This window comes from Aulostomus chinensis, chromosome 20, assembly GCF_037954235.1.
Source record: "Aulostomus chinensis isolate RoL2024-O1b breed Wild chromosome 20, RoL_Achi_v1.0, whole genome shotgun sequence".
Lineage (NCBI taxonomy): Eukaryota > Metazoa > Chordata > Actinopteri > Syngnathiformes > Aulostomidae > Aulostomus > Aulostomus chinensis.
The window spans coordinates 18160343-18180949 of record NC_141339.1 but is presented as its reverse complement, the minus strand read 5'-3'; the positions used below and the strand labels follow the sequence as shown (position 1 = coordinate 18180949).

Below are 20607 nucleotides of genomic sequence, written 5' to 3'. Positions count from 1 at the left end.
AAATTACATGTCTTTGTATGCATACATAAATAAAACAAACACACGATTGAGCGTTGCTATGGCAACCATGGTTTGTTGACGACTGCAACCACATTAGCTCGCAGCCTGTTGTACACCAGATAACGGTAGCAGACTTTACAGATCCGGCGTTTATGATGAGATAATGGACTCAGATTGGTTAAACTACTCGTTGGACTTGGTTTCGGGTAACGGATGTACTTTGAGCGTCGAACAAAGGGTCGTTCTGCAAACGTCCTTGGTGATACTGAAGAAAAACTACAACTTCCATCGAGTCTTGTTGTGGGGGAAAATAGTGGGATTGAAGGAGGATTATTTTATTGCTCAAGGGAGAGGAGAAGATGAGATGAAGGATAAAAAGAATCTGTACAGGTGAGATCCCACCCGTCCAACTGTACTGTATACATACCCATCGTTGTTTGCCTGTTATTACAGACTGCTAATTAATCTCCAGCTTCAACTGCCTGGACTGGTTCCTGCTCCCCTCTGTCACAGACTCCATGATAGAGGAAGTGAGTACCACAGCAAAGGGTCACTTCATAGGAGACCCCTCATATCTGTACGAGCGGCAAAAGCAAGGAGAGGGAGTTGAGGTTCCAGAGCAGGAGGCCACAGTAAGAAAAAACCCACACCCTGATGAATTTATAATTCTAAATCCATCTGTTTACTGCCATCGAAATAAAATATGTCAGTATAATGCACTTAACCAGTGCACAGTTTAATAAACCTCTGGTCTAAAAACAAGGAGCCCTCTTCTTCGCGAACAAAGTAGTGTCTCTGCTAAATAAAATAATTTTTAAAAAGGATTGCACATTAGGCCACGGAACTGTTCTGGATTTATTGTTTCTGGCTGGTATCGACTCTGTTTGTCGTTGGTTTCAGGCCAAAGTGACAGAGGAAAACAGGCTGGCAGTGACGGTTCATCGGATAGATGAGGAGGCGTCTGTGGTTCCACGAGGAGCCTTTATCAGGAGTCCACATGGTCTCGTCCAAATGAACCGCAGCTTTTGTGGTATTACATATTCATTCTATGGTTCTAACAGTTGCTGCTGCTGTGTGTGAATGACCCTGAGGTGTTCCATTAAATGTGGTATTTATACTGATCCGTTGTTAAACGTATGGCTGCATCGTCACTCAGAGATGCCAGTTCTAACCCGAAGTGAATGTTTCCTCAGGTCTCTCTCGCTCTGAGGCAGGGAAGCTTGACAATTTCCTCCACTTCAGTGTGTCAAAGAATCTGAAGAGAAAATCCTACCAGGAAATGGCTGACTTGAACCCAGCGTTTGACTTTATGGATCCGCTGAGTGAAGACATTCCTAAAGGTGAAACCAGGGTTCAGTCTTCCCTCACAAGTCATCGTACCATTTAATATCGCAGTTATGGATTTGTTCCAAACATTTTAGCACATGACACCCCCTAGCTTGCAGTTTGAGTTTTTGTAAAGACAGACAAGACAAGAAAAGGTCATTCTATGATCCGGAGCTGTTAACACAGCTATTTTAAGCATTAACAAATGTTCACGAGGCCAGCGGTACATAATAAAGGTTATTCATAATAAGTGTGTTCCTTTCCTAGTAGCTACATTATACTAGGAAACTCACAGACAATTCTATTATTACAACTCCACTTGATGAAATGTATTAAAAATGTTGAAATCCAGAATAGTAAAGAGACGATTGATTGAAGATTTTTTAGAAGAAAAATAAAAATATGAAAAGTAATTTGAAATTCTTAGATTTATGTTAGAATTTGGGGTGTAGATTAAGGATTCTGACTGAAACTTGAACGATCACAAGCTGTTTTCCCTAGGAACAGAAATGTGTTGGATTGAATTTGATAATTATTACTCGAATTAATGTTTTGTTTTTTCGATTTTAATCTCCAGACTTTTTAACCTCCTAATTGTGACTTTGAGCTCAAAATTCAGACTTTTTCTAAGAATTCTGACTTGCGCTGACAGTCAAAAATGTTACAGTTAAATTTCAGAATTGGATAAATTTCAAGTTGGTATTCACCCCCCCCCCCCCCCCCCCCCATAAAAAAAAGTGTTCACATATGGAGCAATGAGTGTAACTGTGAGAGGATCTCGTGAATTTATCTGGCAGGCCGTGAGGTTGGTCGTTCGGCTGGATGATCTCCAGGCAGCCAAATGTAGATAAAGTGAGAACCTGGATGTGTGTAGGAAGTGCATGTGCGTGATAGGAAGAGAAAAGTTTCAGCGCCCATGGCCTAACATGCAACAGATGTCTGATTTAAGAGGGCTTGCACGTGTGTGTATATATTTGTGTGTTCTGTGAGCTGATACAGATGTCAGCAGGGTTGTTGTCACTGCAACAGACATTACACAGCTGTCCCAATGCCACACTCACAGCTGCCCTCCACAACAGCGGGGAACACGCTTTTGCCGAAAGCAGAAAGTTAACATTGTTAAATAAAATAGGACTCAGAGGGGAAAGCGGTATTATGAATTTCCACCAAAAGGCAGGTGTATCCCTCTGGGACCCCCAAGTTGGGTCCCCCCTTTTTCCACGACAATGCAGGAAAACTGTTTCCAACTCTAGATTTATGGCTCAAAGTTCAGCTGGACATTACACCTAGCAGTATACATTCTGTATTGTTTTTCAGTCGGACTTCAAAGATACATTAAGATCGGTTAAGATTAAAAAAAAAAAACAACAAAAAAAAGCGGCCAAGCAAATAATCTGTAATTGCCTACCTTTTGTGCAAAGGAATCAATCAAGCGGCTTTAATGTTTTCATAGTAGCAGATCCAGTTCTCAATTCTCTCGGCCTGGAGTTCACAGTCACACCCAAACATATTGAGAAACAGGTTACAAGCACACGTATCAAAAGCACAAAGGCTTGATTTATTGGAGTATCCCTTGGCTGCTGCTAGCATGTGAACAGTATTATCTTCTTGGAATGATTTCCATATATTATTGTAGCCTTGGTTTCAATTCAGCTCACAAGTGCAGTCATTATGTGGCAGAAGGCTGCATTAAACTTAACATCCATCCAGCGGCAGACAGCTGCGTATTAAGAAAAAAAAGAAAGAAACAGGCCGACACACACAGTAAAACTAGTCCATCAATCACTAGTTGGCTTTTAACTTGGATATATAGAGCTGAGGATTTCATATGATTGTTTATAGTAATCTTGCATGTGTGTGTGTGTGTGTGTGTGTGTGTGTGTGTTTAGGGTTGTGGAACCTGCAGTTCGAGTGTGCCAGTAAAGTGTGTGTGATGCGCAGCAGGTTGTGGTTGGGTCTGACCTTCTACCATCTGCCGATGACACCACAGCATGGATACATCTACATCGGCGACGGCACCAAGAATTTGGACATTCCCTTCATGCTATAAAGAGACAAAGTCCTAAATTTATCACAAGCCACCAATTTTTCACTTTACTTTTATTGTTCACGTCAACCCTCAAAACCAAAATGTACTGAATGCAATGTATTCTGTAAGTGTTTGTTTTGTCTTCAAACAAATAAAAGTATTCATAGTCTGTGACGAAAAGCTTTTTTTTGTTCTATTTCGTTTGCATGCACAAAAGCAATTCCGATACAGTAAACACACCATGAAAAGTAAACAAGAGGGGTTTTATTTGCACATCTGTGTTGCTCTGAGTATACACAGTCAACATCCCACCTACTTTGAAAACGTAACGCTAACACAGTTGTTGCTCTCTACAAGTTGCCATCGAGTTCACTTCAAGGGCTTCTTGAGAATCAACAGAAGAGATGGTTCTTGGGTGGGGCAGAGCATGATTCATCTTAAGTGTGACGCAGATCGATAAACAAACGGTACAATAAATACAGATGGATAAAGCTTTTTGGACTTCTCCCCGGGGCCACATGATGAAGGTTAACGTTGAAAAATGGGTTTGAGTCAAAATGTACAAGAATCTGTTACTTTGCAGGATGCGCCGCCCACTTTCCTGCAGTCGCTTTGCGGAGTCGTCGGGCTTCCCATCCTTCAGTGTGTCGTGTAAAGGGGCTTGACGGTGTACCTCACGTTGTTCTTCAGTGCCGGGCTGCCGACACAAAACCGTCTCTTACACCACTTGTGTCCCATTTGATAGATGGGTCTCACCGAGTCAATGGACCAGCGGGTCAGGTACCTGTACGACCAGCAGCAGATGGAGCAGATAAAACTTTTAGCTGGTTCCACTGGGATGTCCTCAGTCTGACTAATAATAGAGAAACACATGTCGACATCGTCACCTGTTGAAATGTGGCTTGGGCTTCTTTGGGACGTGGCCCTCTGGAAGTTTGGGTCTGTGGTCAGGAAGCAGACCTTGAACACCGAAGAAAAACAAGCCATCGTCAGTTACGTTGAATGTTTCAATAGGCGTTTCCATTTCATTGTCAAGTAAATGTTAAGCTTGATGTGTTGCAAAAAAAAAGAATCATGTGAGAGGTGTTTTTTTTTTTTGTCCTTCCAGCAACTGGTTTGTAATACATTTAAATATGAACGTAAAGCGACCAGAAGATGGCGGTATAGGGGACATTACGCATGGCTGTGGTTACAAAGCCTAGAAGAGCCATTCATCAGTGAAAAGCGGAAAAAGGGGAGTGATTTGTTTCAGGTCGTGAGACGGCAACAGTGCGAACAGCTGGTCAGTCATGAGAGTTTAACATTCACTCCATCAGACCTGATTGCAAATAGGAGATTCCAGTTCCCATTTTGCACGTTTACTCTTCATCAAAAAAGGCAAAAAACGCTTCCAGAGGGGAAAAAAATTTTTTCTTGAAGTTTTACATATTTCACCATTCCGATCAACGTTTTTCTACCGCGATAAAACTTTTAAGTATTCAGAAAAAAATACACTGATGGAAACCTGCCAAGTGTAGGCCACATTGCCTTTAGAAGGCAACCCTCATTCACACAGTTGAGCTGGGGGGGGGGGGGGGGGGGGGGCAGCTCCAATTTAATGAGCGTAAACATCAGTCCACATGAAGTTGAACCAGTCTCACTGGGACCCAGAGCAGTCGACAACTCCCAAATACAGCCAGGGTAAACTGGCCAGCCATGGCACACCGTGGCACAAGACAAATGGAAAAGTGTTTAGCTGAGTAATTTATTTAATTTATTTTAGTTTTGTCTAGTTTCTCTTTTGGGTGCACTAATAATTAAAATAAGAGATGGACTGACGTAAATGATAACTCAATTTTATGGGGAAAAAAAACTCATCGGCATTCTGATGCATTGATGGAATGCATCAACAGTCGCCTTTCACCAAGTGACAAACTACACACAGAGAGGTCCCGTGCCTGAGCCGGGACTCGAACCCAGAACCTTCCTGCTGTGAGGCAACAGTGCTTACCAATACACCACCGTGCTACCTCAGGGAAATTCTAGCGATCCTATATTTAAAATATAATAAAATAATAATCTTATTTGCCTTCTGTAAAAAAAAATTCAGAAGACTGATACCACTCTGTTGTCCGTAAATTTGTGTGAAAACATACAAACAAGTATGAAACATCACAAACATTACAAACACTTCTAAAAAATAAAAATAAAAAAACTCATACAACAAAACAACAAAAAAACCACAACAAGTTGTAGTTTAAACTGAGTTATTGTAAGTATTTATTGACCAGAGTGGTGTCAGTCTTCTCAAGCTCAGCTGCCCCGCCGGCACTGACACCAGCTGTGCTGCCTGTACTGTGAGGTCTACCTTCTCTTAGTGCCATTTTCACACATATGGCAATCTTGTGGTGCTCCTCCCAACAGAGACCGGTGATTTTCCTGGGCAGCATCCCTCCGTCAGACCTGATGAACTGTCTGAGCAGCAAGACATCCTGGGACAGTCGGAAAGAAAATCAGCCTATCAAACCAGCCCACACTTCATACAATATCCTCAATCAGTAAAAACCAGTGGGCACTTTTACCGTGTAGTTGTATTTGTTCTGCAGGTTCCATCTGTAGATGGGGCACTTGGCTGTGGGGTTTGGTGGCTCTGGTCTGGCTGGCATCTCAATTATTTTTCCTTCAATCTGAAAGATGATTTTAATCGCAGCAGTTATGGTAGTTTTCCTAATCAGGTTAAATCAAGAACTATGAATATCACAATTCATAGAGTGCAGCAGGTGAAGAATAGTTGAAACACAGGTTAAATCAGGGGTCCCCAAACTTCTTTCTGTGAGGGCCACATAATTTTTCCCTTCTCCGATGGGGGGCCGGGGTCACTTTGTAACAGAAAAAGTGTGATGATCGCAGGGGTGCCCAAACAGAAAAATGTATTGTTTTCCAGAAAGCCACACAACCAAATAACCCTCTCTGGGTTCGGGTCTAGGATTTTTGTCTGGGGGTTGCCAGATAGGGGCACAGACTGCAGAAGGGTGGAATAGAATGTCACGTTCTATGCGTGTATGAAACAGTTACTAACTGACTGTGTGTTCACACCAAACGGCAATGTGAATTTTCGCGTCGCTTTATTCGCAAATGACGCGAATATAAACATATTGATCCAGCAATCAAATTTGCGCGAATAAAGCGGCGTGAAAATTCGCATCGCCTTTGGTGTGAGCACACCTCAATAGGTAATAATGAAAATAGTTCATAACCAGCTATCAATTTTATTATCAAATACAAATACACATATATGGAGAAAAAAAAAATCAAAATGCGTCTCTGGTATTGTTCAGGGGGCCGGGCCAAATGTGGAGGCGGGCCGTAGTTTGGGGACCACTGGGTTAAATAGTTATTATATGGATGCATTGAAACAGGTTACATCACCAGACATTTGATGAAACTGTACAACATGTAAACGTATCATCCATAAGAGTATCTTTTCAACCTGATAAGACATACAGCTAAAACACATTCTGCAGATATTGGCAAGGATATTTATACACACTATATATTTACTGTAATATGCCTGCTTTAATCATCAACCTTGAACTGGCATTAACAACTAACATCTGCTGGTATTTATATTAGAGCAAATGTTTCACACACTCCTTAGAAATTAGCTTTATACAACTATCAAGTCATCTTTTGTCAAACTGTAATACCACTCCTAAAAGTTTTGACTAAATCGTAACAACTACTAAGTACATCTACCAACTTTAGTTGTTTGTTGTAGCAATACATTCATTGAAACACTACAGGAGATACAATAAGAAAGCCTGTTATGTTTCCAGTTCGTACTTACAGTCGTGGTATTACCCTCCTGCTTCTCCACAACTGAAAAACAAACATAAAATAACATTGGTTCTTGCAGGCATCGTGTAAACTGCGTTTTCATTTACTTTTAGTAACTTCGCAGGGCTTTCAGTGCATTTTCATAAATCAAGGCGGGTACTTTCACGCAATTCAAGGCTCATTACTCATCAAAGTGAATCAAGTGTGCTAAAAGCAGCAGGAAGACAGACGTCACAACTGATAAGAGAACGAGAGAAACGCTAGCAAGAGCACAACAAACCCCTCAGAACTCTTTGAGTCAGCATATTACGTTCAAACCGCATATACGTCAATAGCTCCGGGGTGAACTGGGCGTTGTTCTAATGTGTCTTTTTTGTGTGGCCGAGTACTAATAAATAAAAGTATTCCGTTCGAAGGTTTTCGTGCGAACACATGCGTAGGTTGCGTTCCAGCAACCATTAGCTCGCTAGCTCTGGCGCTACAGTCATTAGCGGGCTTAATTTGCTAATTTTGGTACAAATGTCTCACCTTGGCGGATTCCTCTGCTCTGGGTTACTAAAGCTGAAGCCCCGGGGACATTTGTCCTCTGTAGAATAGAGGAGTTGGTGCCAGTAGCACGTTTTAAGCTCCTAAATGACGTCCAAATAGAGCTTGCTACACAGCGAGCAGCCATGATTACTCACTGACCTTCGTCTCTTCCTGATTGCAACTATCGCGAGAACGAAAACAGCGACACCATCGGTGAAGACCTGTTATAGCATCCACAGAGAAGTCTTAAACTAATCCCAACACAAATTAGGTTACACAAGTAAACACATCAATTTAGACTGCTCACTCGTCCATGAATAAACTTTATGTCTGTACACACTTTATGAATTTATCTATTCTGGCGTTGAAGATATAATCTCATGGCCAAGAGGAAATTCCGTTTCATGTCCACATATATTTATACATAGCCATACTAATGTTTGACACATGGTGAGCCAAGATATAAATCTAGTTAATCTGCAATCACCAAAAAAAATGTTTGAAAGAACAATGGGCGAGAAAATTAAACACAAGAGAGAAAAGCAATGTTATCTAAGGGCCAGCTTCTCAGAAAATGTGCCAGTGACAACCAGATAAGCTATTTTAAGACCTAAAGTGATTCTGTATATAACTATAACCAGCACTAGATCTTCACATCCATGCATATTTAAAGCTAGAGCGCAGAGGGAAAATAAAACCTGAAATGTATCTGATAAAGCGCAGCATGTGCCTTCTGGTATTTTCACTCTCTTGTCACTTTTGTTTAGATGCTCAAAGTTCATAACAAAGATGGGGTCACAGATGTCAATCCTCTCTATTCACGCTGAGAAGTACGGAGGGCACTGGTGCAGAAACATACCAAGCCTCTGTTGCTGAAACCAGATGATACAGGTAGATTCTTCACATCCAGATAAAGCGACTGAGAGGATCGTGAGGATTCATGCCGTTATCATGAGAACACTACGCCATTGTACAGTTTCTTTGCTTTTGTTTGCTGCTGTTTTTTTTTAAAATTTAAGTTTATCTATCTCACTTCTTCATCTGTTTGCATTGAGACAGCAGGCGGTCCAACAGTACTTGCAGAAACCTCGAACACACTCATTCGCTTAACATAATCCTTCCTAAAACTGCTTTAAAACATATTATATTATAATTTTTTCCCCTTTTTTTTTGCTTACATCTATTAACCATCAGTCCTGGTCATATTTGCTCTTAATCACAATTGTAACCCTTTTAGTTAGTAGGAAAATGGTAAAAACTCATTTGGATTCCATAACTGAAATATGAGACTTAACATATTATAATTCCTTATTTCATGCTGCAGTGGCCGTGGAGTCAAAGCATAAAGTTTTTATGTTTTCTTTTATAAGTTTAGATTTGGCAACTTTATTCACAAGGATAACAAATTTCTCCATACAAAAATATACACCACACTCTGACTCCCAACACTCTGTCACCATTTTTGTTTATGTATTTATTCATGTTTCCATTGGCCTGCTTATGCAAGAACAGGAAAATCCCAAGTAAATGGTCCTGACGCCAAACATGAGAAAATCTTTCAACATTGTTAAAAATGATGAAACTAAAATGTTGTGCCTCAGATACCAGGATAAAAGCGTCATTATATTATAAAATTGTATGATTTTACGCAGTGTCGACAGAGGGATCAAACGTGGTTTTCATGGGACAAAAATGTCCTCGAGGGACACAAGGGTAACAATTCTGAATGAGGAGTGTATTATAGACTCATTATGGGAGCTGATGTTGAAATGGCTAAATCTAAAAATACACAATATGGCCAAATGTTATTCCATACGCATTACCACGGCCAAAAATGATTGCAAAAACAAAACCACAAAGCACAAAAATGTCACTTCGGGGGCCGAAATGTGTTTGATAGCAAATACCGTGGATGAGCAGATATCCTATTAATTCTGAGATATAAGATATAAGTAGGATAAGGCAAGATATAACTTCTCAGAACAAATTAAATGTGACACAAAGTTTCCGGTCTCCTATCTTCCTTGAGCCTTATTCTGTGTTTTGCCAGAATCTTGCTTTGAATCTGGTCCGAGCGTCTTTTGTCTCTCTTCTAAAGTTGTTTCAGCAGTGTTATTGTGCTTGCACCATAGTAAACACAAACACACCAGAGGGTCATGTTCTCCAACGTGGTTCCTTGAGTTCAAGCCCAAAAATGTGAACAATCTCTCAAATGCCATTTAAAGTGTGGAGCCTAAATGAGCTGCACACTGAGATGCAAATGGACTCTCGTGTGATTGTCTCCTCCGTGGAGCAGAGAGTAGATAGACAGATTACCGTCACCCCGCTGCCACAAAGCAACTATTGTCTCAGTGATCAGGTTACTTTGTCAAGGACATTTAAGCAGTCACATTCCATGAGAGAAGCCAAAAAAAAATGGCATTTAAAATGTCTGGCCACCTCCTCGCAGGCTTTGATATTTAAATGAAACATGGCCCTGTACAAACAGGCGCCTCTGCCGAGGAAGAGGGGGGAGAATAAATCAGATAGGATTTCCCTCAGATGAAAAGAGCTCGTCTGACATTTTCACAGCGAGCGCCGAGGGACACTGAGGCAATGTTGGTTCGATGTCATGGTGGGAAGTTATTGCTGTGTGGAAAAGGTTGGCGTTTTCACCTCACTTCCCTGGACAAACTGCGAAAACGCAGCATGGGACAACCAGATGAGCTGAGACTGGAGCAAAGATGAGCGGGCACAGTCACACCACACAAAAACAAATCCACCCCACCGCATTCCCCTTTTATTGTCACGCTGGTCAGTTTGTTTTGACTTACATGTTCTAGTGAACACTGAAGGGCCCCTGGTGATTGCTTCTGCTGAAGAGCCTAAACACAAATGGACCTGCAAGAGGGTCCAAACTATGGGATCAAAATGGTTGAAGTTTATGTTCTACCTTTCATCAAAATGACTGAATTACACAATGCGACTGTTGTGTCATAACCCTCTGTGGTTTGTTTCCTGGGATCAAGATTTCTCTAAGTGAGAACCAAATGTTTTTGACAGAATATCTCATTCCCATGCAGATGGAATGTGTGGATTTGCTGCCATCCAGATTGATGGGCACAGTCTGGTATGCAATTAAGGCATAGCTGTCACTAAGAGGCTTTCCTGGGTGATTAACTTGTAAGGGCTGTTGCATCCAAGGAGGTCAACTGAACACAATTAGCCTATTTCAAGGGAATGAGTTTGTTTAAAGGCGCTGGCTCCGTTTAAAATGAGGTGAGAAGAAAGAAAGAAGATTCCCGAAGCAGACAACTGGAATCAGGTTTCACTGACCAAGGAGAGGAGATCAGGGCCCGCAGTGATGGTCGCCCTCTCCGCTTATTGAATAAATGTCCTGTGGAAGTGACATCAAACTTTATTCATCCAAGTATCAACAACCTTTTTGTTTCTCTGTCCGCTCCCTCCCTACCCTTCCCATACTTATCCGGGTGAACGAGGCGTACGTGCTAAATAGCACTGGCTTCTTCAATAAATTTGCTCCTCTTTGAAGAGGCTCTTATCCTCATTTTTCCCCCGCTTGGCTCTCGGAGAGTGCCGGCTTCTATCCTCTCTCTCTGTCTCTCACACACACACAATCACTCACTCAGTTATACCCATGTGTACGCGCACAAATTCACGCTCCCTCTGCATCTGTCGCACTCGTTACTCACGGTCTCTGGGTCCAGTTTTCAAGCACGTTGCGTTGCCTGCGTGTTTAAAATGTTTCTTGTTTTTTTAAAAACCTGCATATTTCTTCCACCGGGATCTATTAGTTTCAATATGAACCCGGTGCTGCGCCTCCTGAGGTCCAGTCAGTCTTCAGTTGAGTTGTGTTTGTCTGACCTTTCCAAGGGTCGCCCCCAGCGGCTAGTCACAAGTCAGTTAAAACAAGGGGGATGTCTGAGGAGACAGAAGAGCTACCTCATTTTTATCGGGATTACAAAAATTAAAACTGAATCCTGGCTCCCCTAAAGGAATGTTTCATGTGCAAAGATGGTAACACAGTACTAATAACAGTACTACACCTGGACGCGACTATTTCTTTTCTAAAAAAGAGTTTTGTTTACATCTAAGAACCTGTACTTCTTTACTTCTTCTACTTGATGAATGAATGTGCCTCTTACATGCCTGCAACCGATGTTGCTGGTGTGATACAGGAGGCAGCTCGGCATGCTGTGCTGATTAGTGCATCACTTCCCACCATGGCCTCCCCTACGCTTAACTTCCTCCATATTGTCAGGACGCCTGCAGCTGCCTTCTTACAGCCCCATGCTATTCAGTCAACAACAGCCCTTCTTACTAAAGGCAATAGCAATAATGGTCATGTGACTCATGAGGGTGACATGTACTTCCCTTTTGGTCCTAGTTTCCATACTGTAGCTTTCATCTGTTTGTTTTTTTGCAGCTCCATCAAATGCAAGCCTTGGTGATGTGGTATTTATTTGACCGCATGGTGGCAGCAGAATAAGCTGAGAACACACCACCGAGATATTATCAGTCCATCCATTTTCCACATCGCTTATCCGTTAAGGGTCACGGTGCGGCTGGAGCCTATCCCAGCTGACATTGGGTGAGAGGCAGGGTTCACCCTGGATGGGTCGCCAGTCCGTCACAGGGACATCAGGAGCAATTAGGGGCTGACATTTTATTATCTTTGAAGATCATGTGATGAACTTGTTGGCACAATCAGTCTGTAACATCACATAAACCCGGTCAGTCTTTTCAATAATTTGTTGGATACGAACATTGACCCCTTCAAATGGATTCAGGCTTCCTGCAGATGCTCAATGCCAGTATCAGTGAGGACTGGTATCGCAACAGGGAGGCCAAGCGGTCCCTTGGTTCAGTGATACACAACCTCCTGGTTGAAAAATAAATCATGATCCACCTAAAACATACCCCCCCCCCTCCCCCAACAAAACCCTCCACACAAACTGCAGTAGAAACATCATGGACTCTGGACCTCTTCCAGCTTTGCCCTGGAGGAGGAGAGAAAGGTCTCCGTCCAACAAAAGCTTCACTGCAACAAGATCTCTCATGAACACTTGGTCTCGATACATCTGCGAATATTGTCTTGTGGGGTAATGATTGTGTCACTGTCTATTGTGTTGTTGGCTGTCTATCAGATATTTCTGACACTGCTGACCTGAACTCACCAAAGTCAAATTCCACCGAGCTCAGCTGCGAGGTTATTAAAGATCAGTGTGTTGGTGTCTGCTCGTTTTCTCGCTAGGAAGCTACTTTACAGTCCATCAGTGCCTCAGGAACAGTAAAAATAAAAACTGTGTCAATTAATCTAAACCCGTGAGAGGCTGACAACTTTGGCGCTGATACGAGCTGCGAGCGAGTCACTGCATCCGTTTAAAAATACTGATAAGAGCGACTTTGTACAGGAACCCAGAGAAGCCATAACATATAAGTTGCTTTTAACGAAGGTGTGGTAACAAGTTGCATATTGCAGACCCAACATGTTCAGTTGTTAGGAAAAAGTTATATCGCATGATTAAAAATGAATCAAATTGAGGGAATAATTTATATAATGCGTATGTTACGCAATCTTTTTTTGTCCTATGGCCACATACGGGTGCCGCTTTACGTTCCACCGTTTGTATAAACAGGATGTTTGGCTTTGCTTTGCTCAAGCAACTTCAGACCAGCCGTCCCTTCATAGTGCTACATGCTGTGGTTATTTTTATCTGTCAATCTCCACGGAGAATGAGTTGACAATTCTATCTCATATGACTCCGCTCTGCTCCACATTTCATGCAAGTCATGCTTATCAGTGTGGCTTGTTCTGCCTGTTCGCTCCCTCTTTGTGAGGGGCTGTCACATCGCCACTTATTCCAGCAAACGTATGAGCTGCAGACAGTTGTTCCGGACACATCGTGGTGTTTTTTTTTAGCAACAAAGTCTTACTTTGTAAAAACACTGAAATGAAGAATGAATGTGAATCACACCTGGTTAGAAAGGAAATGTCAGACAAGGTCATCACAACGTGTTCTCTTCCCTTATTAGTCTGTCTGCTTTTCCTCTGATTCCTACAGTCGTTCAAATAGTGTGAATGGTATAAAAGGCAGAGGAGGTCAGCTGGACGGGTGGAGCCCAGCAGGGGGCAGCGGCGGTTGTCAGGTGCAGTGCTACTTACCCTGCAGTGGTCAGCCAGCAAGACCTTGAGGATTAAACAATACAACCCATTGAACTGGATGGCATCAAAGAGACACGTTTCACTCCCTTAAGAGCTGATAACCTCAGTTACTGGGTCCAACCGGGCTGAAAGGTACTAATCCTCCATATAAACCTCTCAAAGTAACAGGTTTTACAGCAAGACGGTGGAACGGAACAGAATATTAGACTAAAAACAGAAATAATGTTTCCTCTGGAATGAAATCAGACCACTTCTTCAACATGAGATGTGGGTTTCCCCGATGAATAGCATGATCTTCATCCCTTATTCTTCTCTCCAACTCGTGATCATTAATAGTAACAACCTCAGACTGTCTTTTTTTTATAACCTTTTTTATGTCTTTTGTTTTTACAACCGTGTCCAATGTTTAAGAGAAAAGACAACAGTTTTTTTCTCTCTCTCTCTATGTGTGTGTGTGTGTGTGTGTGTGTGTGTGTGTGTGTAACGTGGTGAGAAGAGGCAGGAGTACAGTGCACAGCATTCAGTCAAGAGTTTTCTCCAGTCTTTATACATCAGGCTTAATTAAGGAACATTCACAAAGAGACATGATGCAACAAAAGAGTGGAAGTCGAAAAGGAGCAAAGCTGAAGTCCCTCCATCTCCCATTCAGCAGCATGTATAAGGACGGCGCAGTCAAGCACAAGGGAAACTCTTCAGTCAAATTCCATTGCAGGCAAACACAGGATAAGGGAAAAAATAGAGAAGGAAGAGCTACCTTTTCCCAAGAATGACTTTGTCATCAAGTGGACGCACATTCATTTAAAGCAGGACTCCATGCTCTCAGCGAGCTCAGGAGACAGTTTGCTGTATGGTCAAATGTTTCAGTTCAGAAGGTGACATGTTTCAGGTTTGTTCCAAGCATACAGGGTAACTTTATTCTGATTCTTTCGGTGTTCCATATCCTGAAAATAGTCTTAATATAAGAGCAAACCTGCAAAAATATGAATTCGCTCACTTCTGCCGTCTTTAAAGCTCCCTCACAGCAAAAATTAGCCCACCGCTTTACAGTGAAAATTTAATTCAGGTTGCCACATGGCAGTAGAATAAGCAATAAGAAAAATTAGCATAACCCCGCCCACTCACTGACTCTCAGCGTGAGGAGTGCGTCATTACCTCAGGCAAGGAGGTAATGTTTCTCTATTGTTAGTAAGATTATTCAAAAACGATGGGGCCAATTTCCACCAAACCCAATGGAGGTTTGTAGCATGTAAAATTTTAGGGCCGATCCAGTTAATGTAGCAGAAAATGACAGCTCTTTTTATTTACATTGGGTTTGGCTGAGGTTGCCTCGGCGGATGTAAGTGCCCTCTAGCTTATGGCTACAATGCATGAAATTAAAAACTGCACAGCTTTTCATTTAAGAAAATTGTTGGTAGGCAAACAGATGCAGATTTGCTTAAATCCGTGCGAGTCAGTCTTTCTTTGTAGTGCACACACAGTTCAAAGGGTGCAAAACCTTAGTAGGATTTCACCAAAAAAAATCGTTCTTTTTCCCCAACTAGTGTTTTTGTTCCACTTGCCTATCTTCCCACCAGGACTTCATGGATCCTTGCTCAGCCAATCAGTGTTTGCTGATGAACATCCATTGGTTCCTACTGACAAACAGGGAAATACCGCCGCTGAGTTAGAAATGCGATGAAAAATATCCTTTGCTAAAACCGTTGCACACAGCGAGTTTTGCATGAACGTGGCAGAGCGAGCGAGCAGAACTGCAGAGTCGTCAAGTTAATCTGGCACTTTTACTGCGGGTTGACCATTAATGGTCATGTGAGCAGGCAGTAAAGCCCTGGCTGCGGGCTGAAATGTTGCTCTGTGGGGTTTTTATTTTCTACTTACAAAAAACCAGGACCCTATATGAGTGCTACGATTTAATATCCATCACAATATCACACTGTAAATCTGATTCATTAGACTTTATAAAGCGTCCAGTTACTGCAGGAGTCTTTAGCCGGCTTTTACTTAGCATTGTTCAAACCGAGCGGAGGCTTGTGTGCCATGCTCCTTACGTGCTGTTTAATTTTACAACTTTTTGAGGCAACTCTTTACTAATAACATTCCTCTGGAGTACAAAAGATCAGAAGAGCAAAGTTCAGTATGTTTAGCATCAGTAACACCGCAGTAACTGATATTCTGCTATATTCATTGTATCGGAAGGGGATTTTTTTTTTTTCCTTCGGTCATTCAAGATTAATATTTAGATTTTCCGCCACACGCCCATGTCTTGTAAGGTGTCGTAGATGAACAGAGGCCTTCGGATCACGAGTTTCCACCAGATGTTTAATATTATTCTGAAATAAGTCTGAGAATAGTGGATCCTTATTGGAAGTGTGGGATTATTGTGTTTACTGGCTCCGATTCTTCGGGACCCATTGTCTTTGACACCTCGTTTCTTCTCTTGCCAAAACAATTCATTGGAGAAATAGCAAGTTTGGCTTTGTTACGGACATGAGAGCTTTCTCACCATGTCAATGCAGAACTTTATGTTTAATCATCTGGCATTAACCCTGATTGGTTACGGAGAAGCAAAGAGAGTGGTAGTTAGATTTATACTGGGTGAAGAAAATAAGGCCTCAGTGTTGTTAAACATCTGTCTTACTGAGAATGAATTTCCCAACATAAATTCCCACAAAGGAAATACAAGCCAGAAATACTGTTTCCCTGGAGAGAAGAAAAAAAAAAGAAGAAGAAAAAAAAAAACTTGGAATAAAAACAAGTCAATGTGATGATTTAAAATTCCTGACAGTGGTGATAAAATAAATCTTTAGAATTTACACAAAAGACTCACATCAGGGAGCTTGGAAGATGGTGTCACACGTGTGAAATATTGCGAGGATGTAATCAGATTTGATTTGATCTCACAACTCATGTTGTTGGCTGATGGGATTCAGAGGAGCAGAGTCCCTTTGACTTGCTGACACACATGATCGTTTGAAGAAAGAGCCCGTTTATGAATGGAAGGTGCTTTCTCTCTATTGTGGTGATCCCAAGTACGGGAGCTCATAAGGGACCTTCAAAAGACAAGAGTGAAACACTGAAGGACAAAGAAGAATACAAAGTACCGCCGATTTAGGTCTCTTTATGCTTGATCATCACTCTGTTGTCTGTCCCCCCGTATGCTTGGAGGAAAAAATAACCACAAAAGCATCAAAGACTCTGGTCCCTCATGTCCCCTACATTTGATGAGTGCGTCCTGTTCGCTTTCATGTGTTTGACCTCACAGCTGTTTGGGATGGAAGCTTCTACCTGGGTTTTTCCCTGTGCTGGGACTTAGTGTAACCACTTCATTATCAGGATTATATATCATATTGATATCAGCAGAGTCGGCCTTTGTAAAATACTCAGCGCTAATAAATATTGAAATGTATAAATTAGCATCATTGTTGGTGATTTGAGTTTTTTTTGTACGGAAGCCCAGTGTGGCCAAGCTTGATGCTTTTTAAATGTTTTTACAAGCAAAATTACTAATCTGGTTTTCCAACGAGTTTAATGAGTGGAATATCTCGAGAAAATTACTGTCGTTATCTCAAGAGAAAACAAACAGCAGTTTATGGAGATAAGATAAACGAACCCTTCACCACTGGACAGTAATGAGGACGAATCCTAGACATGGATTTGAGTCACACGCGTGTGCTCAAAGCCTTGAGACTGGTCTTGGATGAGTGGCCAATGACCTGAGACTTGACTTGGATTTAAAACCAAAGACTTGATACCAAAATTGTGTGACTTGACTTGGACTTCAGGCCGAAGACTTTAGACCTGACTTGGATTGACACCAAAGACTTGAGTCTTAAAACGGACTAGTAAACAAAAACTTGAGACGTAACACAGACTTGTGAACACAGATTTCAAGCTTGAATCGAGCTTGAGACCAAGGAGGTGGAACCTGACTGGACTTCTGACCAAGGACTTGACAGCTGAACTTGTGAACAAAGACTAGAGATTTAACTTTTATTTGTGACCAAACAAAGGAGACTTGGACTTAAGACTTGATTTGGACAAGAGACCAAGGACTTGTGACTTGACTTGGACCGAGCCCCCCTAGAGACTTAAGACTTGGACTAGGAGGGAAAGCCTGTCATGAGAACTGGAGTCGGTTGGTTGGTTATCTTGCGATAGCAACAGAGAGGTTACCGCCATCACATGGCTCTTGGCGTCCCTTCAACGGGCCTTGTCCGACTTCACATTCATGTGTTTGAGGCTTTTCATAAAACTCTCTTTGACCACATCTGGATCATGTCAGAGCTTCGTTCCCAGCATGCACAACGAGAAGTGTTTCCATTTTTAATAGCAGATAGGAGTTGGGAGCAGAATTTTAAGGTTGACAGATTAATATACTGCAACCGTATATTGCAGTACAGCATAAACATAGACATTTTCAGGCAGTTTAACTAGCAGAAGTACAGTGTGTTTTGCAGGACTCTGATGGAGCAGCGCTCTGACCACTCCACCTGTTAGATGTTAGGGGGATCTATCTGTTGTTTGTGTAAGTGCTCTGTACGACTCAATCACTACTGGAGCTCATCTATTTACTGATCCTCAGGAAATCTGCAGATATTTGATCTGAGGAAGATCTCTTTGAAAGTTCAAAAAGAACTTGTGTCTCTGCTCCATGCAGAGCCAAAAATTGGATGAAAGCTGCACAAAAGCAATGCCTCTAATGGCAGTCATCACCAGTGACTCCAAACTTGTTATTTGTAGCTGTGTGAGCATAAGAGCTTTGATTTTCTAAGTCCTTGCAGACCTTCAAATAACGAGTCTATTTTCTACAATTCTTGGCAAAAATATGAGGTTAAATTGTTCAATTACATATGTATGATTTACCTGATCCAAGGCTGGAAAAGTTTGGAGTGCTCACTTATTGCATGTGCTCTATTGACCAATTGTCCACCTTCATTTTACAGTATGGTCATACCCGGTTTTCATATGTCCGAGTCCAAAAGTGCTCCCACCCTGCAGCAGAAATGTGGCTCTGATTATTGGAGCTGCATGTTGAAGGAGATGCAGGGTAAAACCTTGGGAGGCAAAGTAATGCAAAACAGATCTATCTAGAACACAATAGTCCAAGCTAACAAGGAAGACATACCTTTATCATCATCCAGAAAATCATGTCAAACTCTTTTTTTTTTTGCTTTGGGCTGTGAACACCGTTGTTCAAATCCAGATCGCAGACAGGAGTCTCTGAGGACACAGACAGTATTACCTGCCTGCTGAATGAGATTCTTTTCCCTGAAGTAATATCTGTTTAGCCCGAGGCACCGCAGCGTTCACTGACAGGGGGTATAAAGTTTGCATGCCACTAGTAATTTGATAGCCCAACATCATTAAACTCATATACTGTCAAAATATTTGCAACGAGTAAGTTAAGTCTCTACTGTAACTTTGGTGGGATTTACTGCAAACGTTTGGGGCTGTTAAACTCCTCGCTTATACTTCAGCATGTATGAAAAGTTGTTTTATTGTTCCAAAAGTTTTCTTTTTTAAAAGAGGCCAAACATTTCTGAACACACGACTTTTTCCTTTGACTGTCAACTTGCTTAATGTTCCATCAGTTCAAAATTAGTACCACTATGTTTTAATCAAAGCTGGGAATACACTATATGACTTTAGTGATGTTATTTAATCCCAACTCATAACACCGGTGTATCGTTTGTGATACAGAGCCAAAGCTAACGGTCCAAGCTAACGGTTATAAGCAACTGTGGACCATTTTAAAATACTGACAGCTGCCTTTAAAAGGCGCTCAGAGGAAGTCACTGAAGTCAAAGAAGATTTCGAAGTTTAAGAAGACTTTCCTAGGTTCTCTTGTTGATGTCTGTCATGATTGGTGGAGGAAGAAACATCAAATAGGCGTTCATGGGAATTGTCTTCTGGCTCTGCTTCCACCGCAGGGCAACAGTGGACCACAAGTTCTCATGCCTGAAATTCATCTGGAGCAGGTCATCGGGCAGGGACTGGTGCTCTTGCCTCATGCTGAAATTCAGCCCGATTCAAGGTGAGCTGTGCAAATCCAGTTTGTCAGGTGAAATCATGTTTTCACAGACTCAGACACATTTACAACACTATGGCAATAAAAACAACACCGAGAAAGTTATGAATGTTTTGGTTCCCTAATGTCTGGACTACTGTAACGTCTGTTTTACCTGCCTCAGAGGCTCAGATGCAGACCAGAACACTCCTGCCAGACCTCTGATGAAGACCATTCGCATCACGTCACGGCAGTCACAACAGCGTTAGCCATTTCTTTTAGAACTGATCTCAAAATGGTTTTCAAGGCATTAACATAGCCAGGAGTACATAAGTTACTGTTCAAAGGGCTCCTAACATCTGCTAAACTAGGCTGGCTCCAGAACCCATGGTAAGGTCAAAAGGTCATCAAGCTTGTGAACAATCCTCCAGTTCAAATTTATTTATTTATTTTAACCTTTTCAGCTTACTCTGGATCATATATCTTTAAATTCCCCCGGTAGTTTGATTTCCTTTTATGTTCAAGTTCCTTTGTGTTGTCTTTGGAAGGCAACCAGTGCTAAACATTTGTATTTCATAATTAGGAAAATGATCAAGGGGGAATTAACTCTTCCAAGATTGTACTTTGTATTTAAAAATTTTAATAAAAGATTGTAAATAATCCGAAATAGATTGAGTTGATTGTGATTTTTATTGTTTTGTTTGTAGTCACGAACAATTTGACCCCGCTTTAATATCT

At 41.7% G+C, this 20607-nt stretch overlaps 2 protein-coding genes and 1 long non-coding RNA gene across 3 annotated transcripts; 2 read left to right on the top strand and 1 right to left on the bottom strand.

Annotated features, from left to right (window-relative positions):
• Positions 1–9: 9 nt before the first annotated feature.
• On the top strand, positions 10–3528 carry rsph9 (radial spoke head component 9). The gene is made up of 5 exons (XM_086188892.1): positions 10–390; positions 473–632; positions 901–1030; positions 1194–1340; positions 3216–3528. The coding sequence occupies exons 1-5, from the start codon at positions 164–166 to the stop codon at positions 3374–3376; spliced, it is 825 nt and encodes a 274-aa protein (XP_086045018.1). The 5' UTR covers positions 10–163; the 3' UTR covers positions 3377–3528.
• mrps18a (mitochondrial ribosomal protein S18A) lies at positions 3493–7899 on the bottom strand. The gene is made up of 6 exons (XM_086188893.1): positions 7700–7899; positions 7182–7213; positions 5917–6021; positions 5703–5826; positions 4243–4315; positions 3493–4139 (listed from the first exon to the last, which is right to left on the bottom strand). The coding sequence occupies exons 1-6, from the start codon at positions 7842–7844 to the stop codon at positions 3995–3997; spliced, it is 624 nt and encodes a 207-aa protein (XP_086045019.1). The 5' UTR covers positions 7845–7899; the 3' UTR covers positions 3493–3994.
• An 11138-nt stretch (positions 7900–19037) lies between these two features.
• On the top strand, positions 19038–20262 carry LOC147243105 (uncharacterized). Its single transcript, XR_015110739.1, has 3 exons — positions 19038–19181; positions 19793–19896; positions 20054–20262. It is a non-coding gene; the product is annotated as an uncharacterized LOC147243105 (long non-coding RNA).
• Positions 20263–20607: the final 345 nt, after the last annotated feature.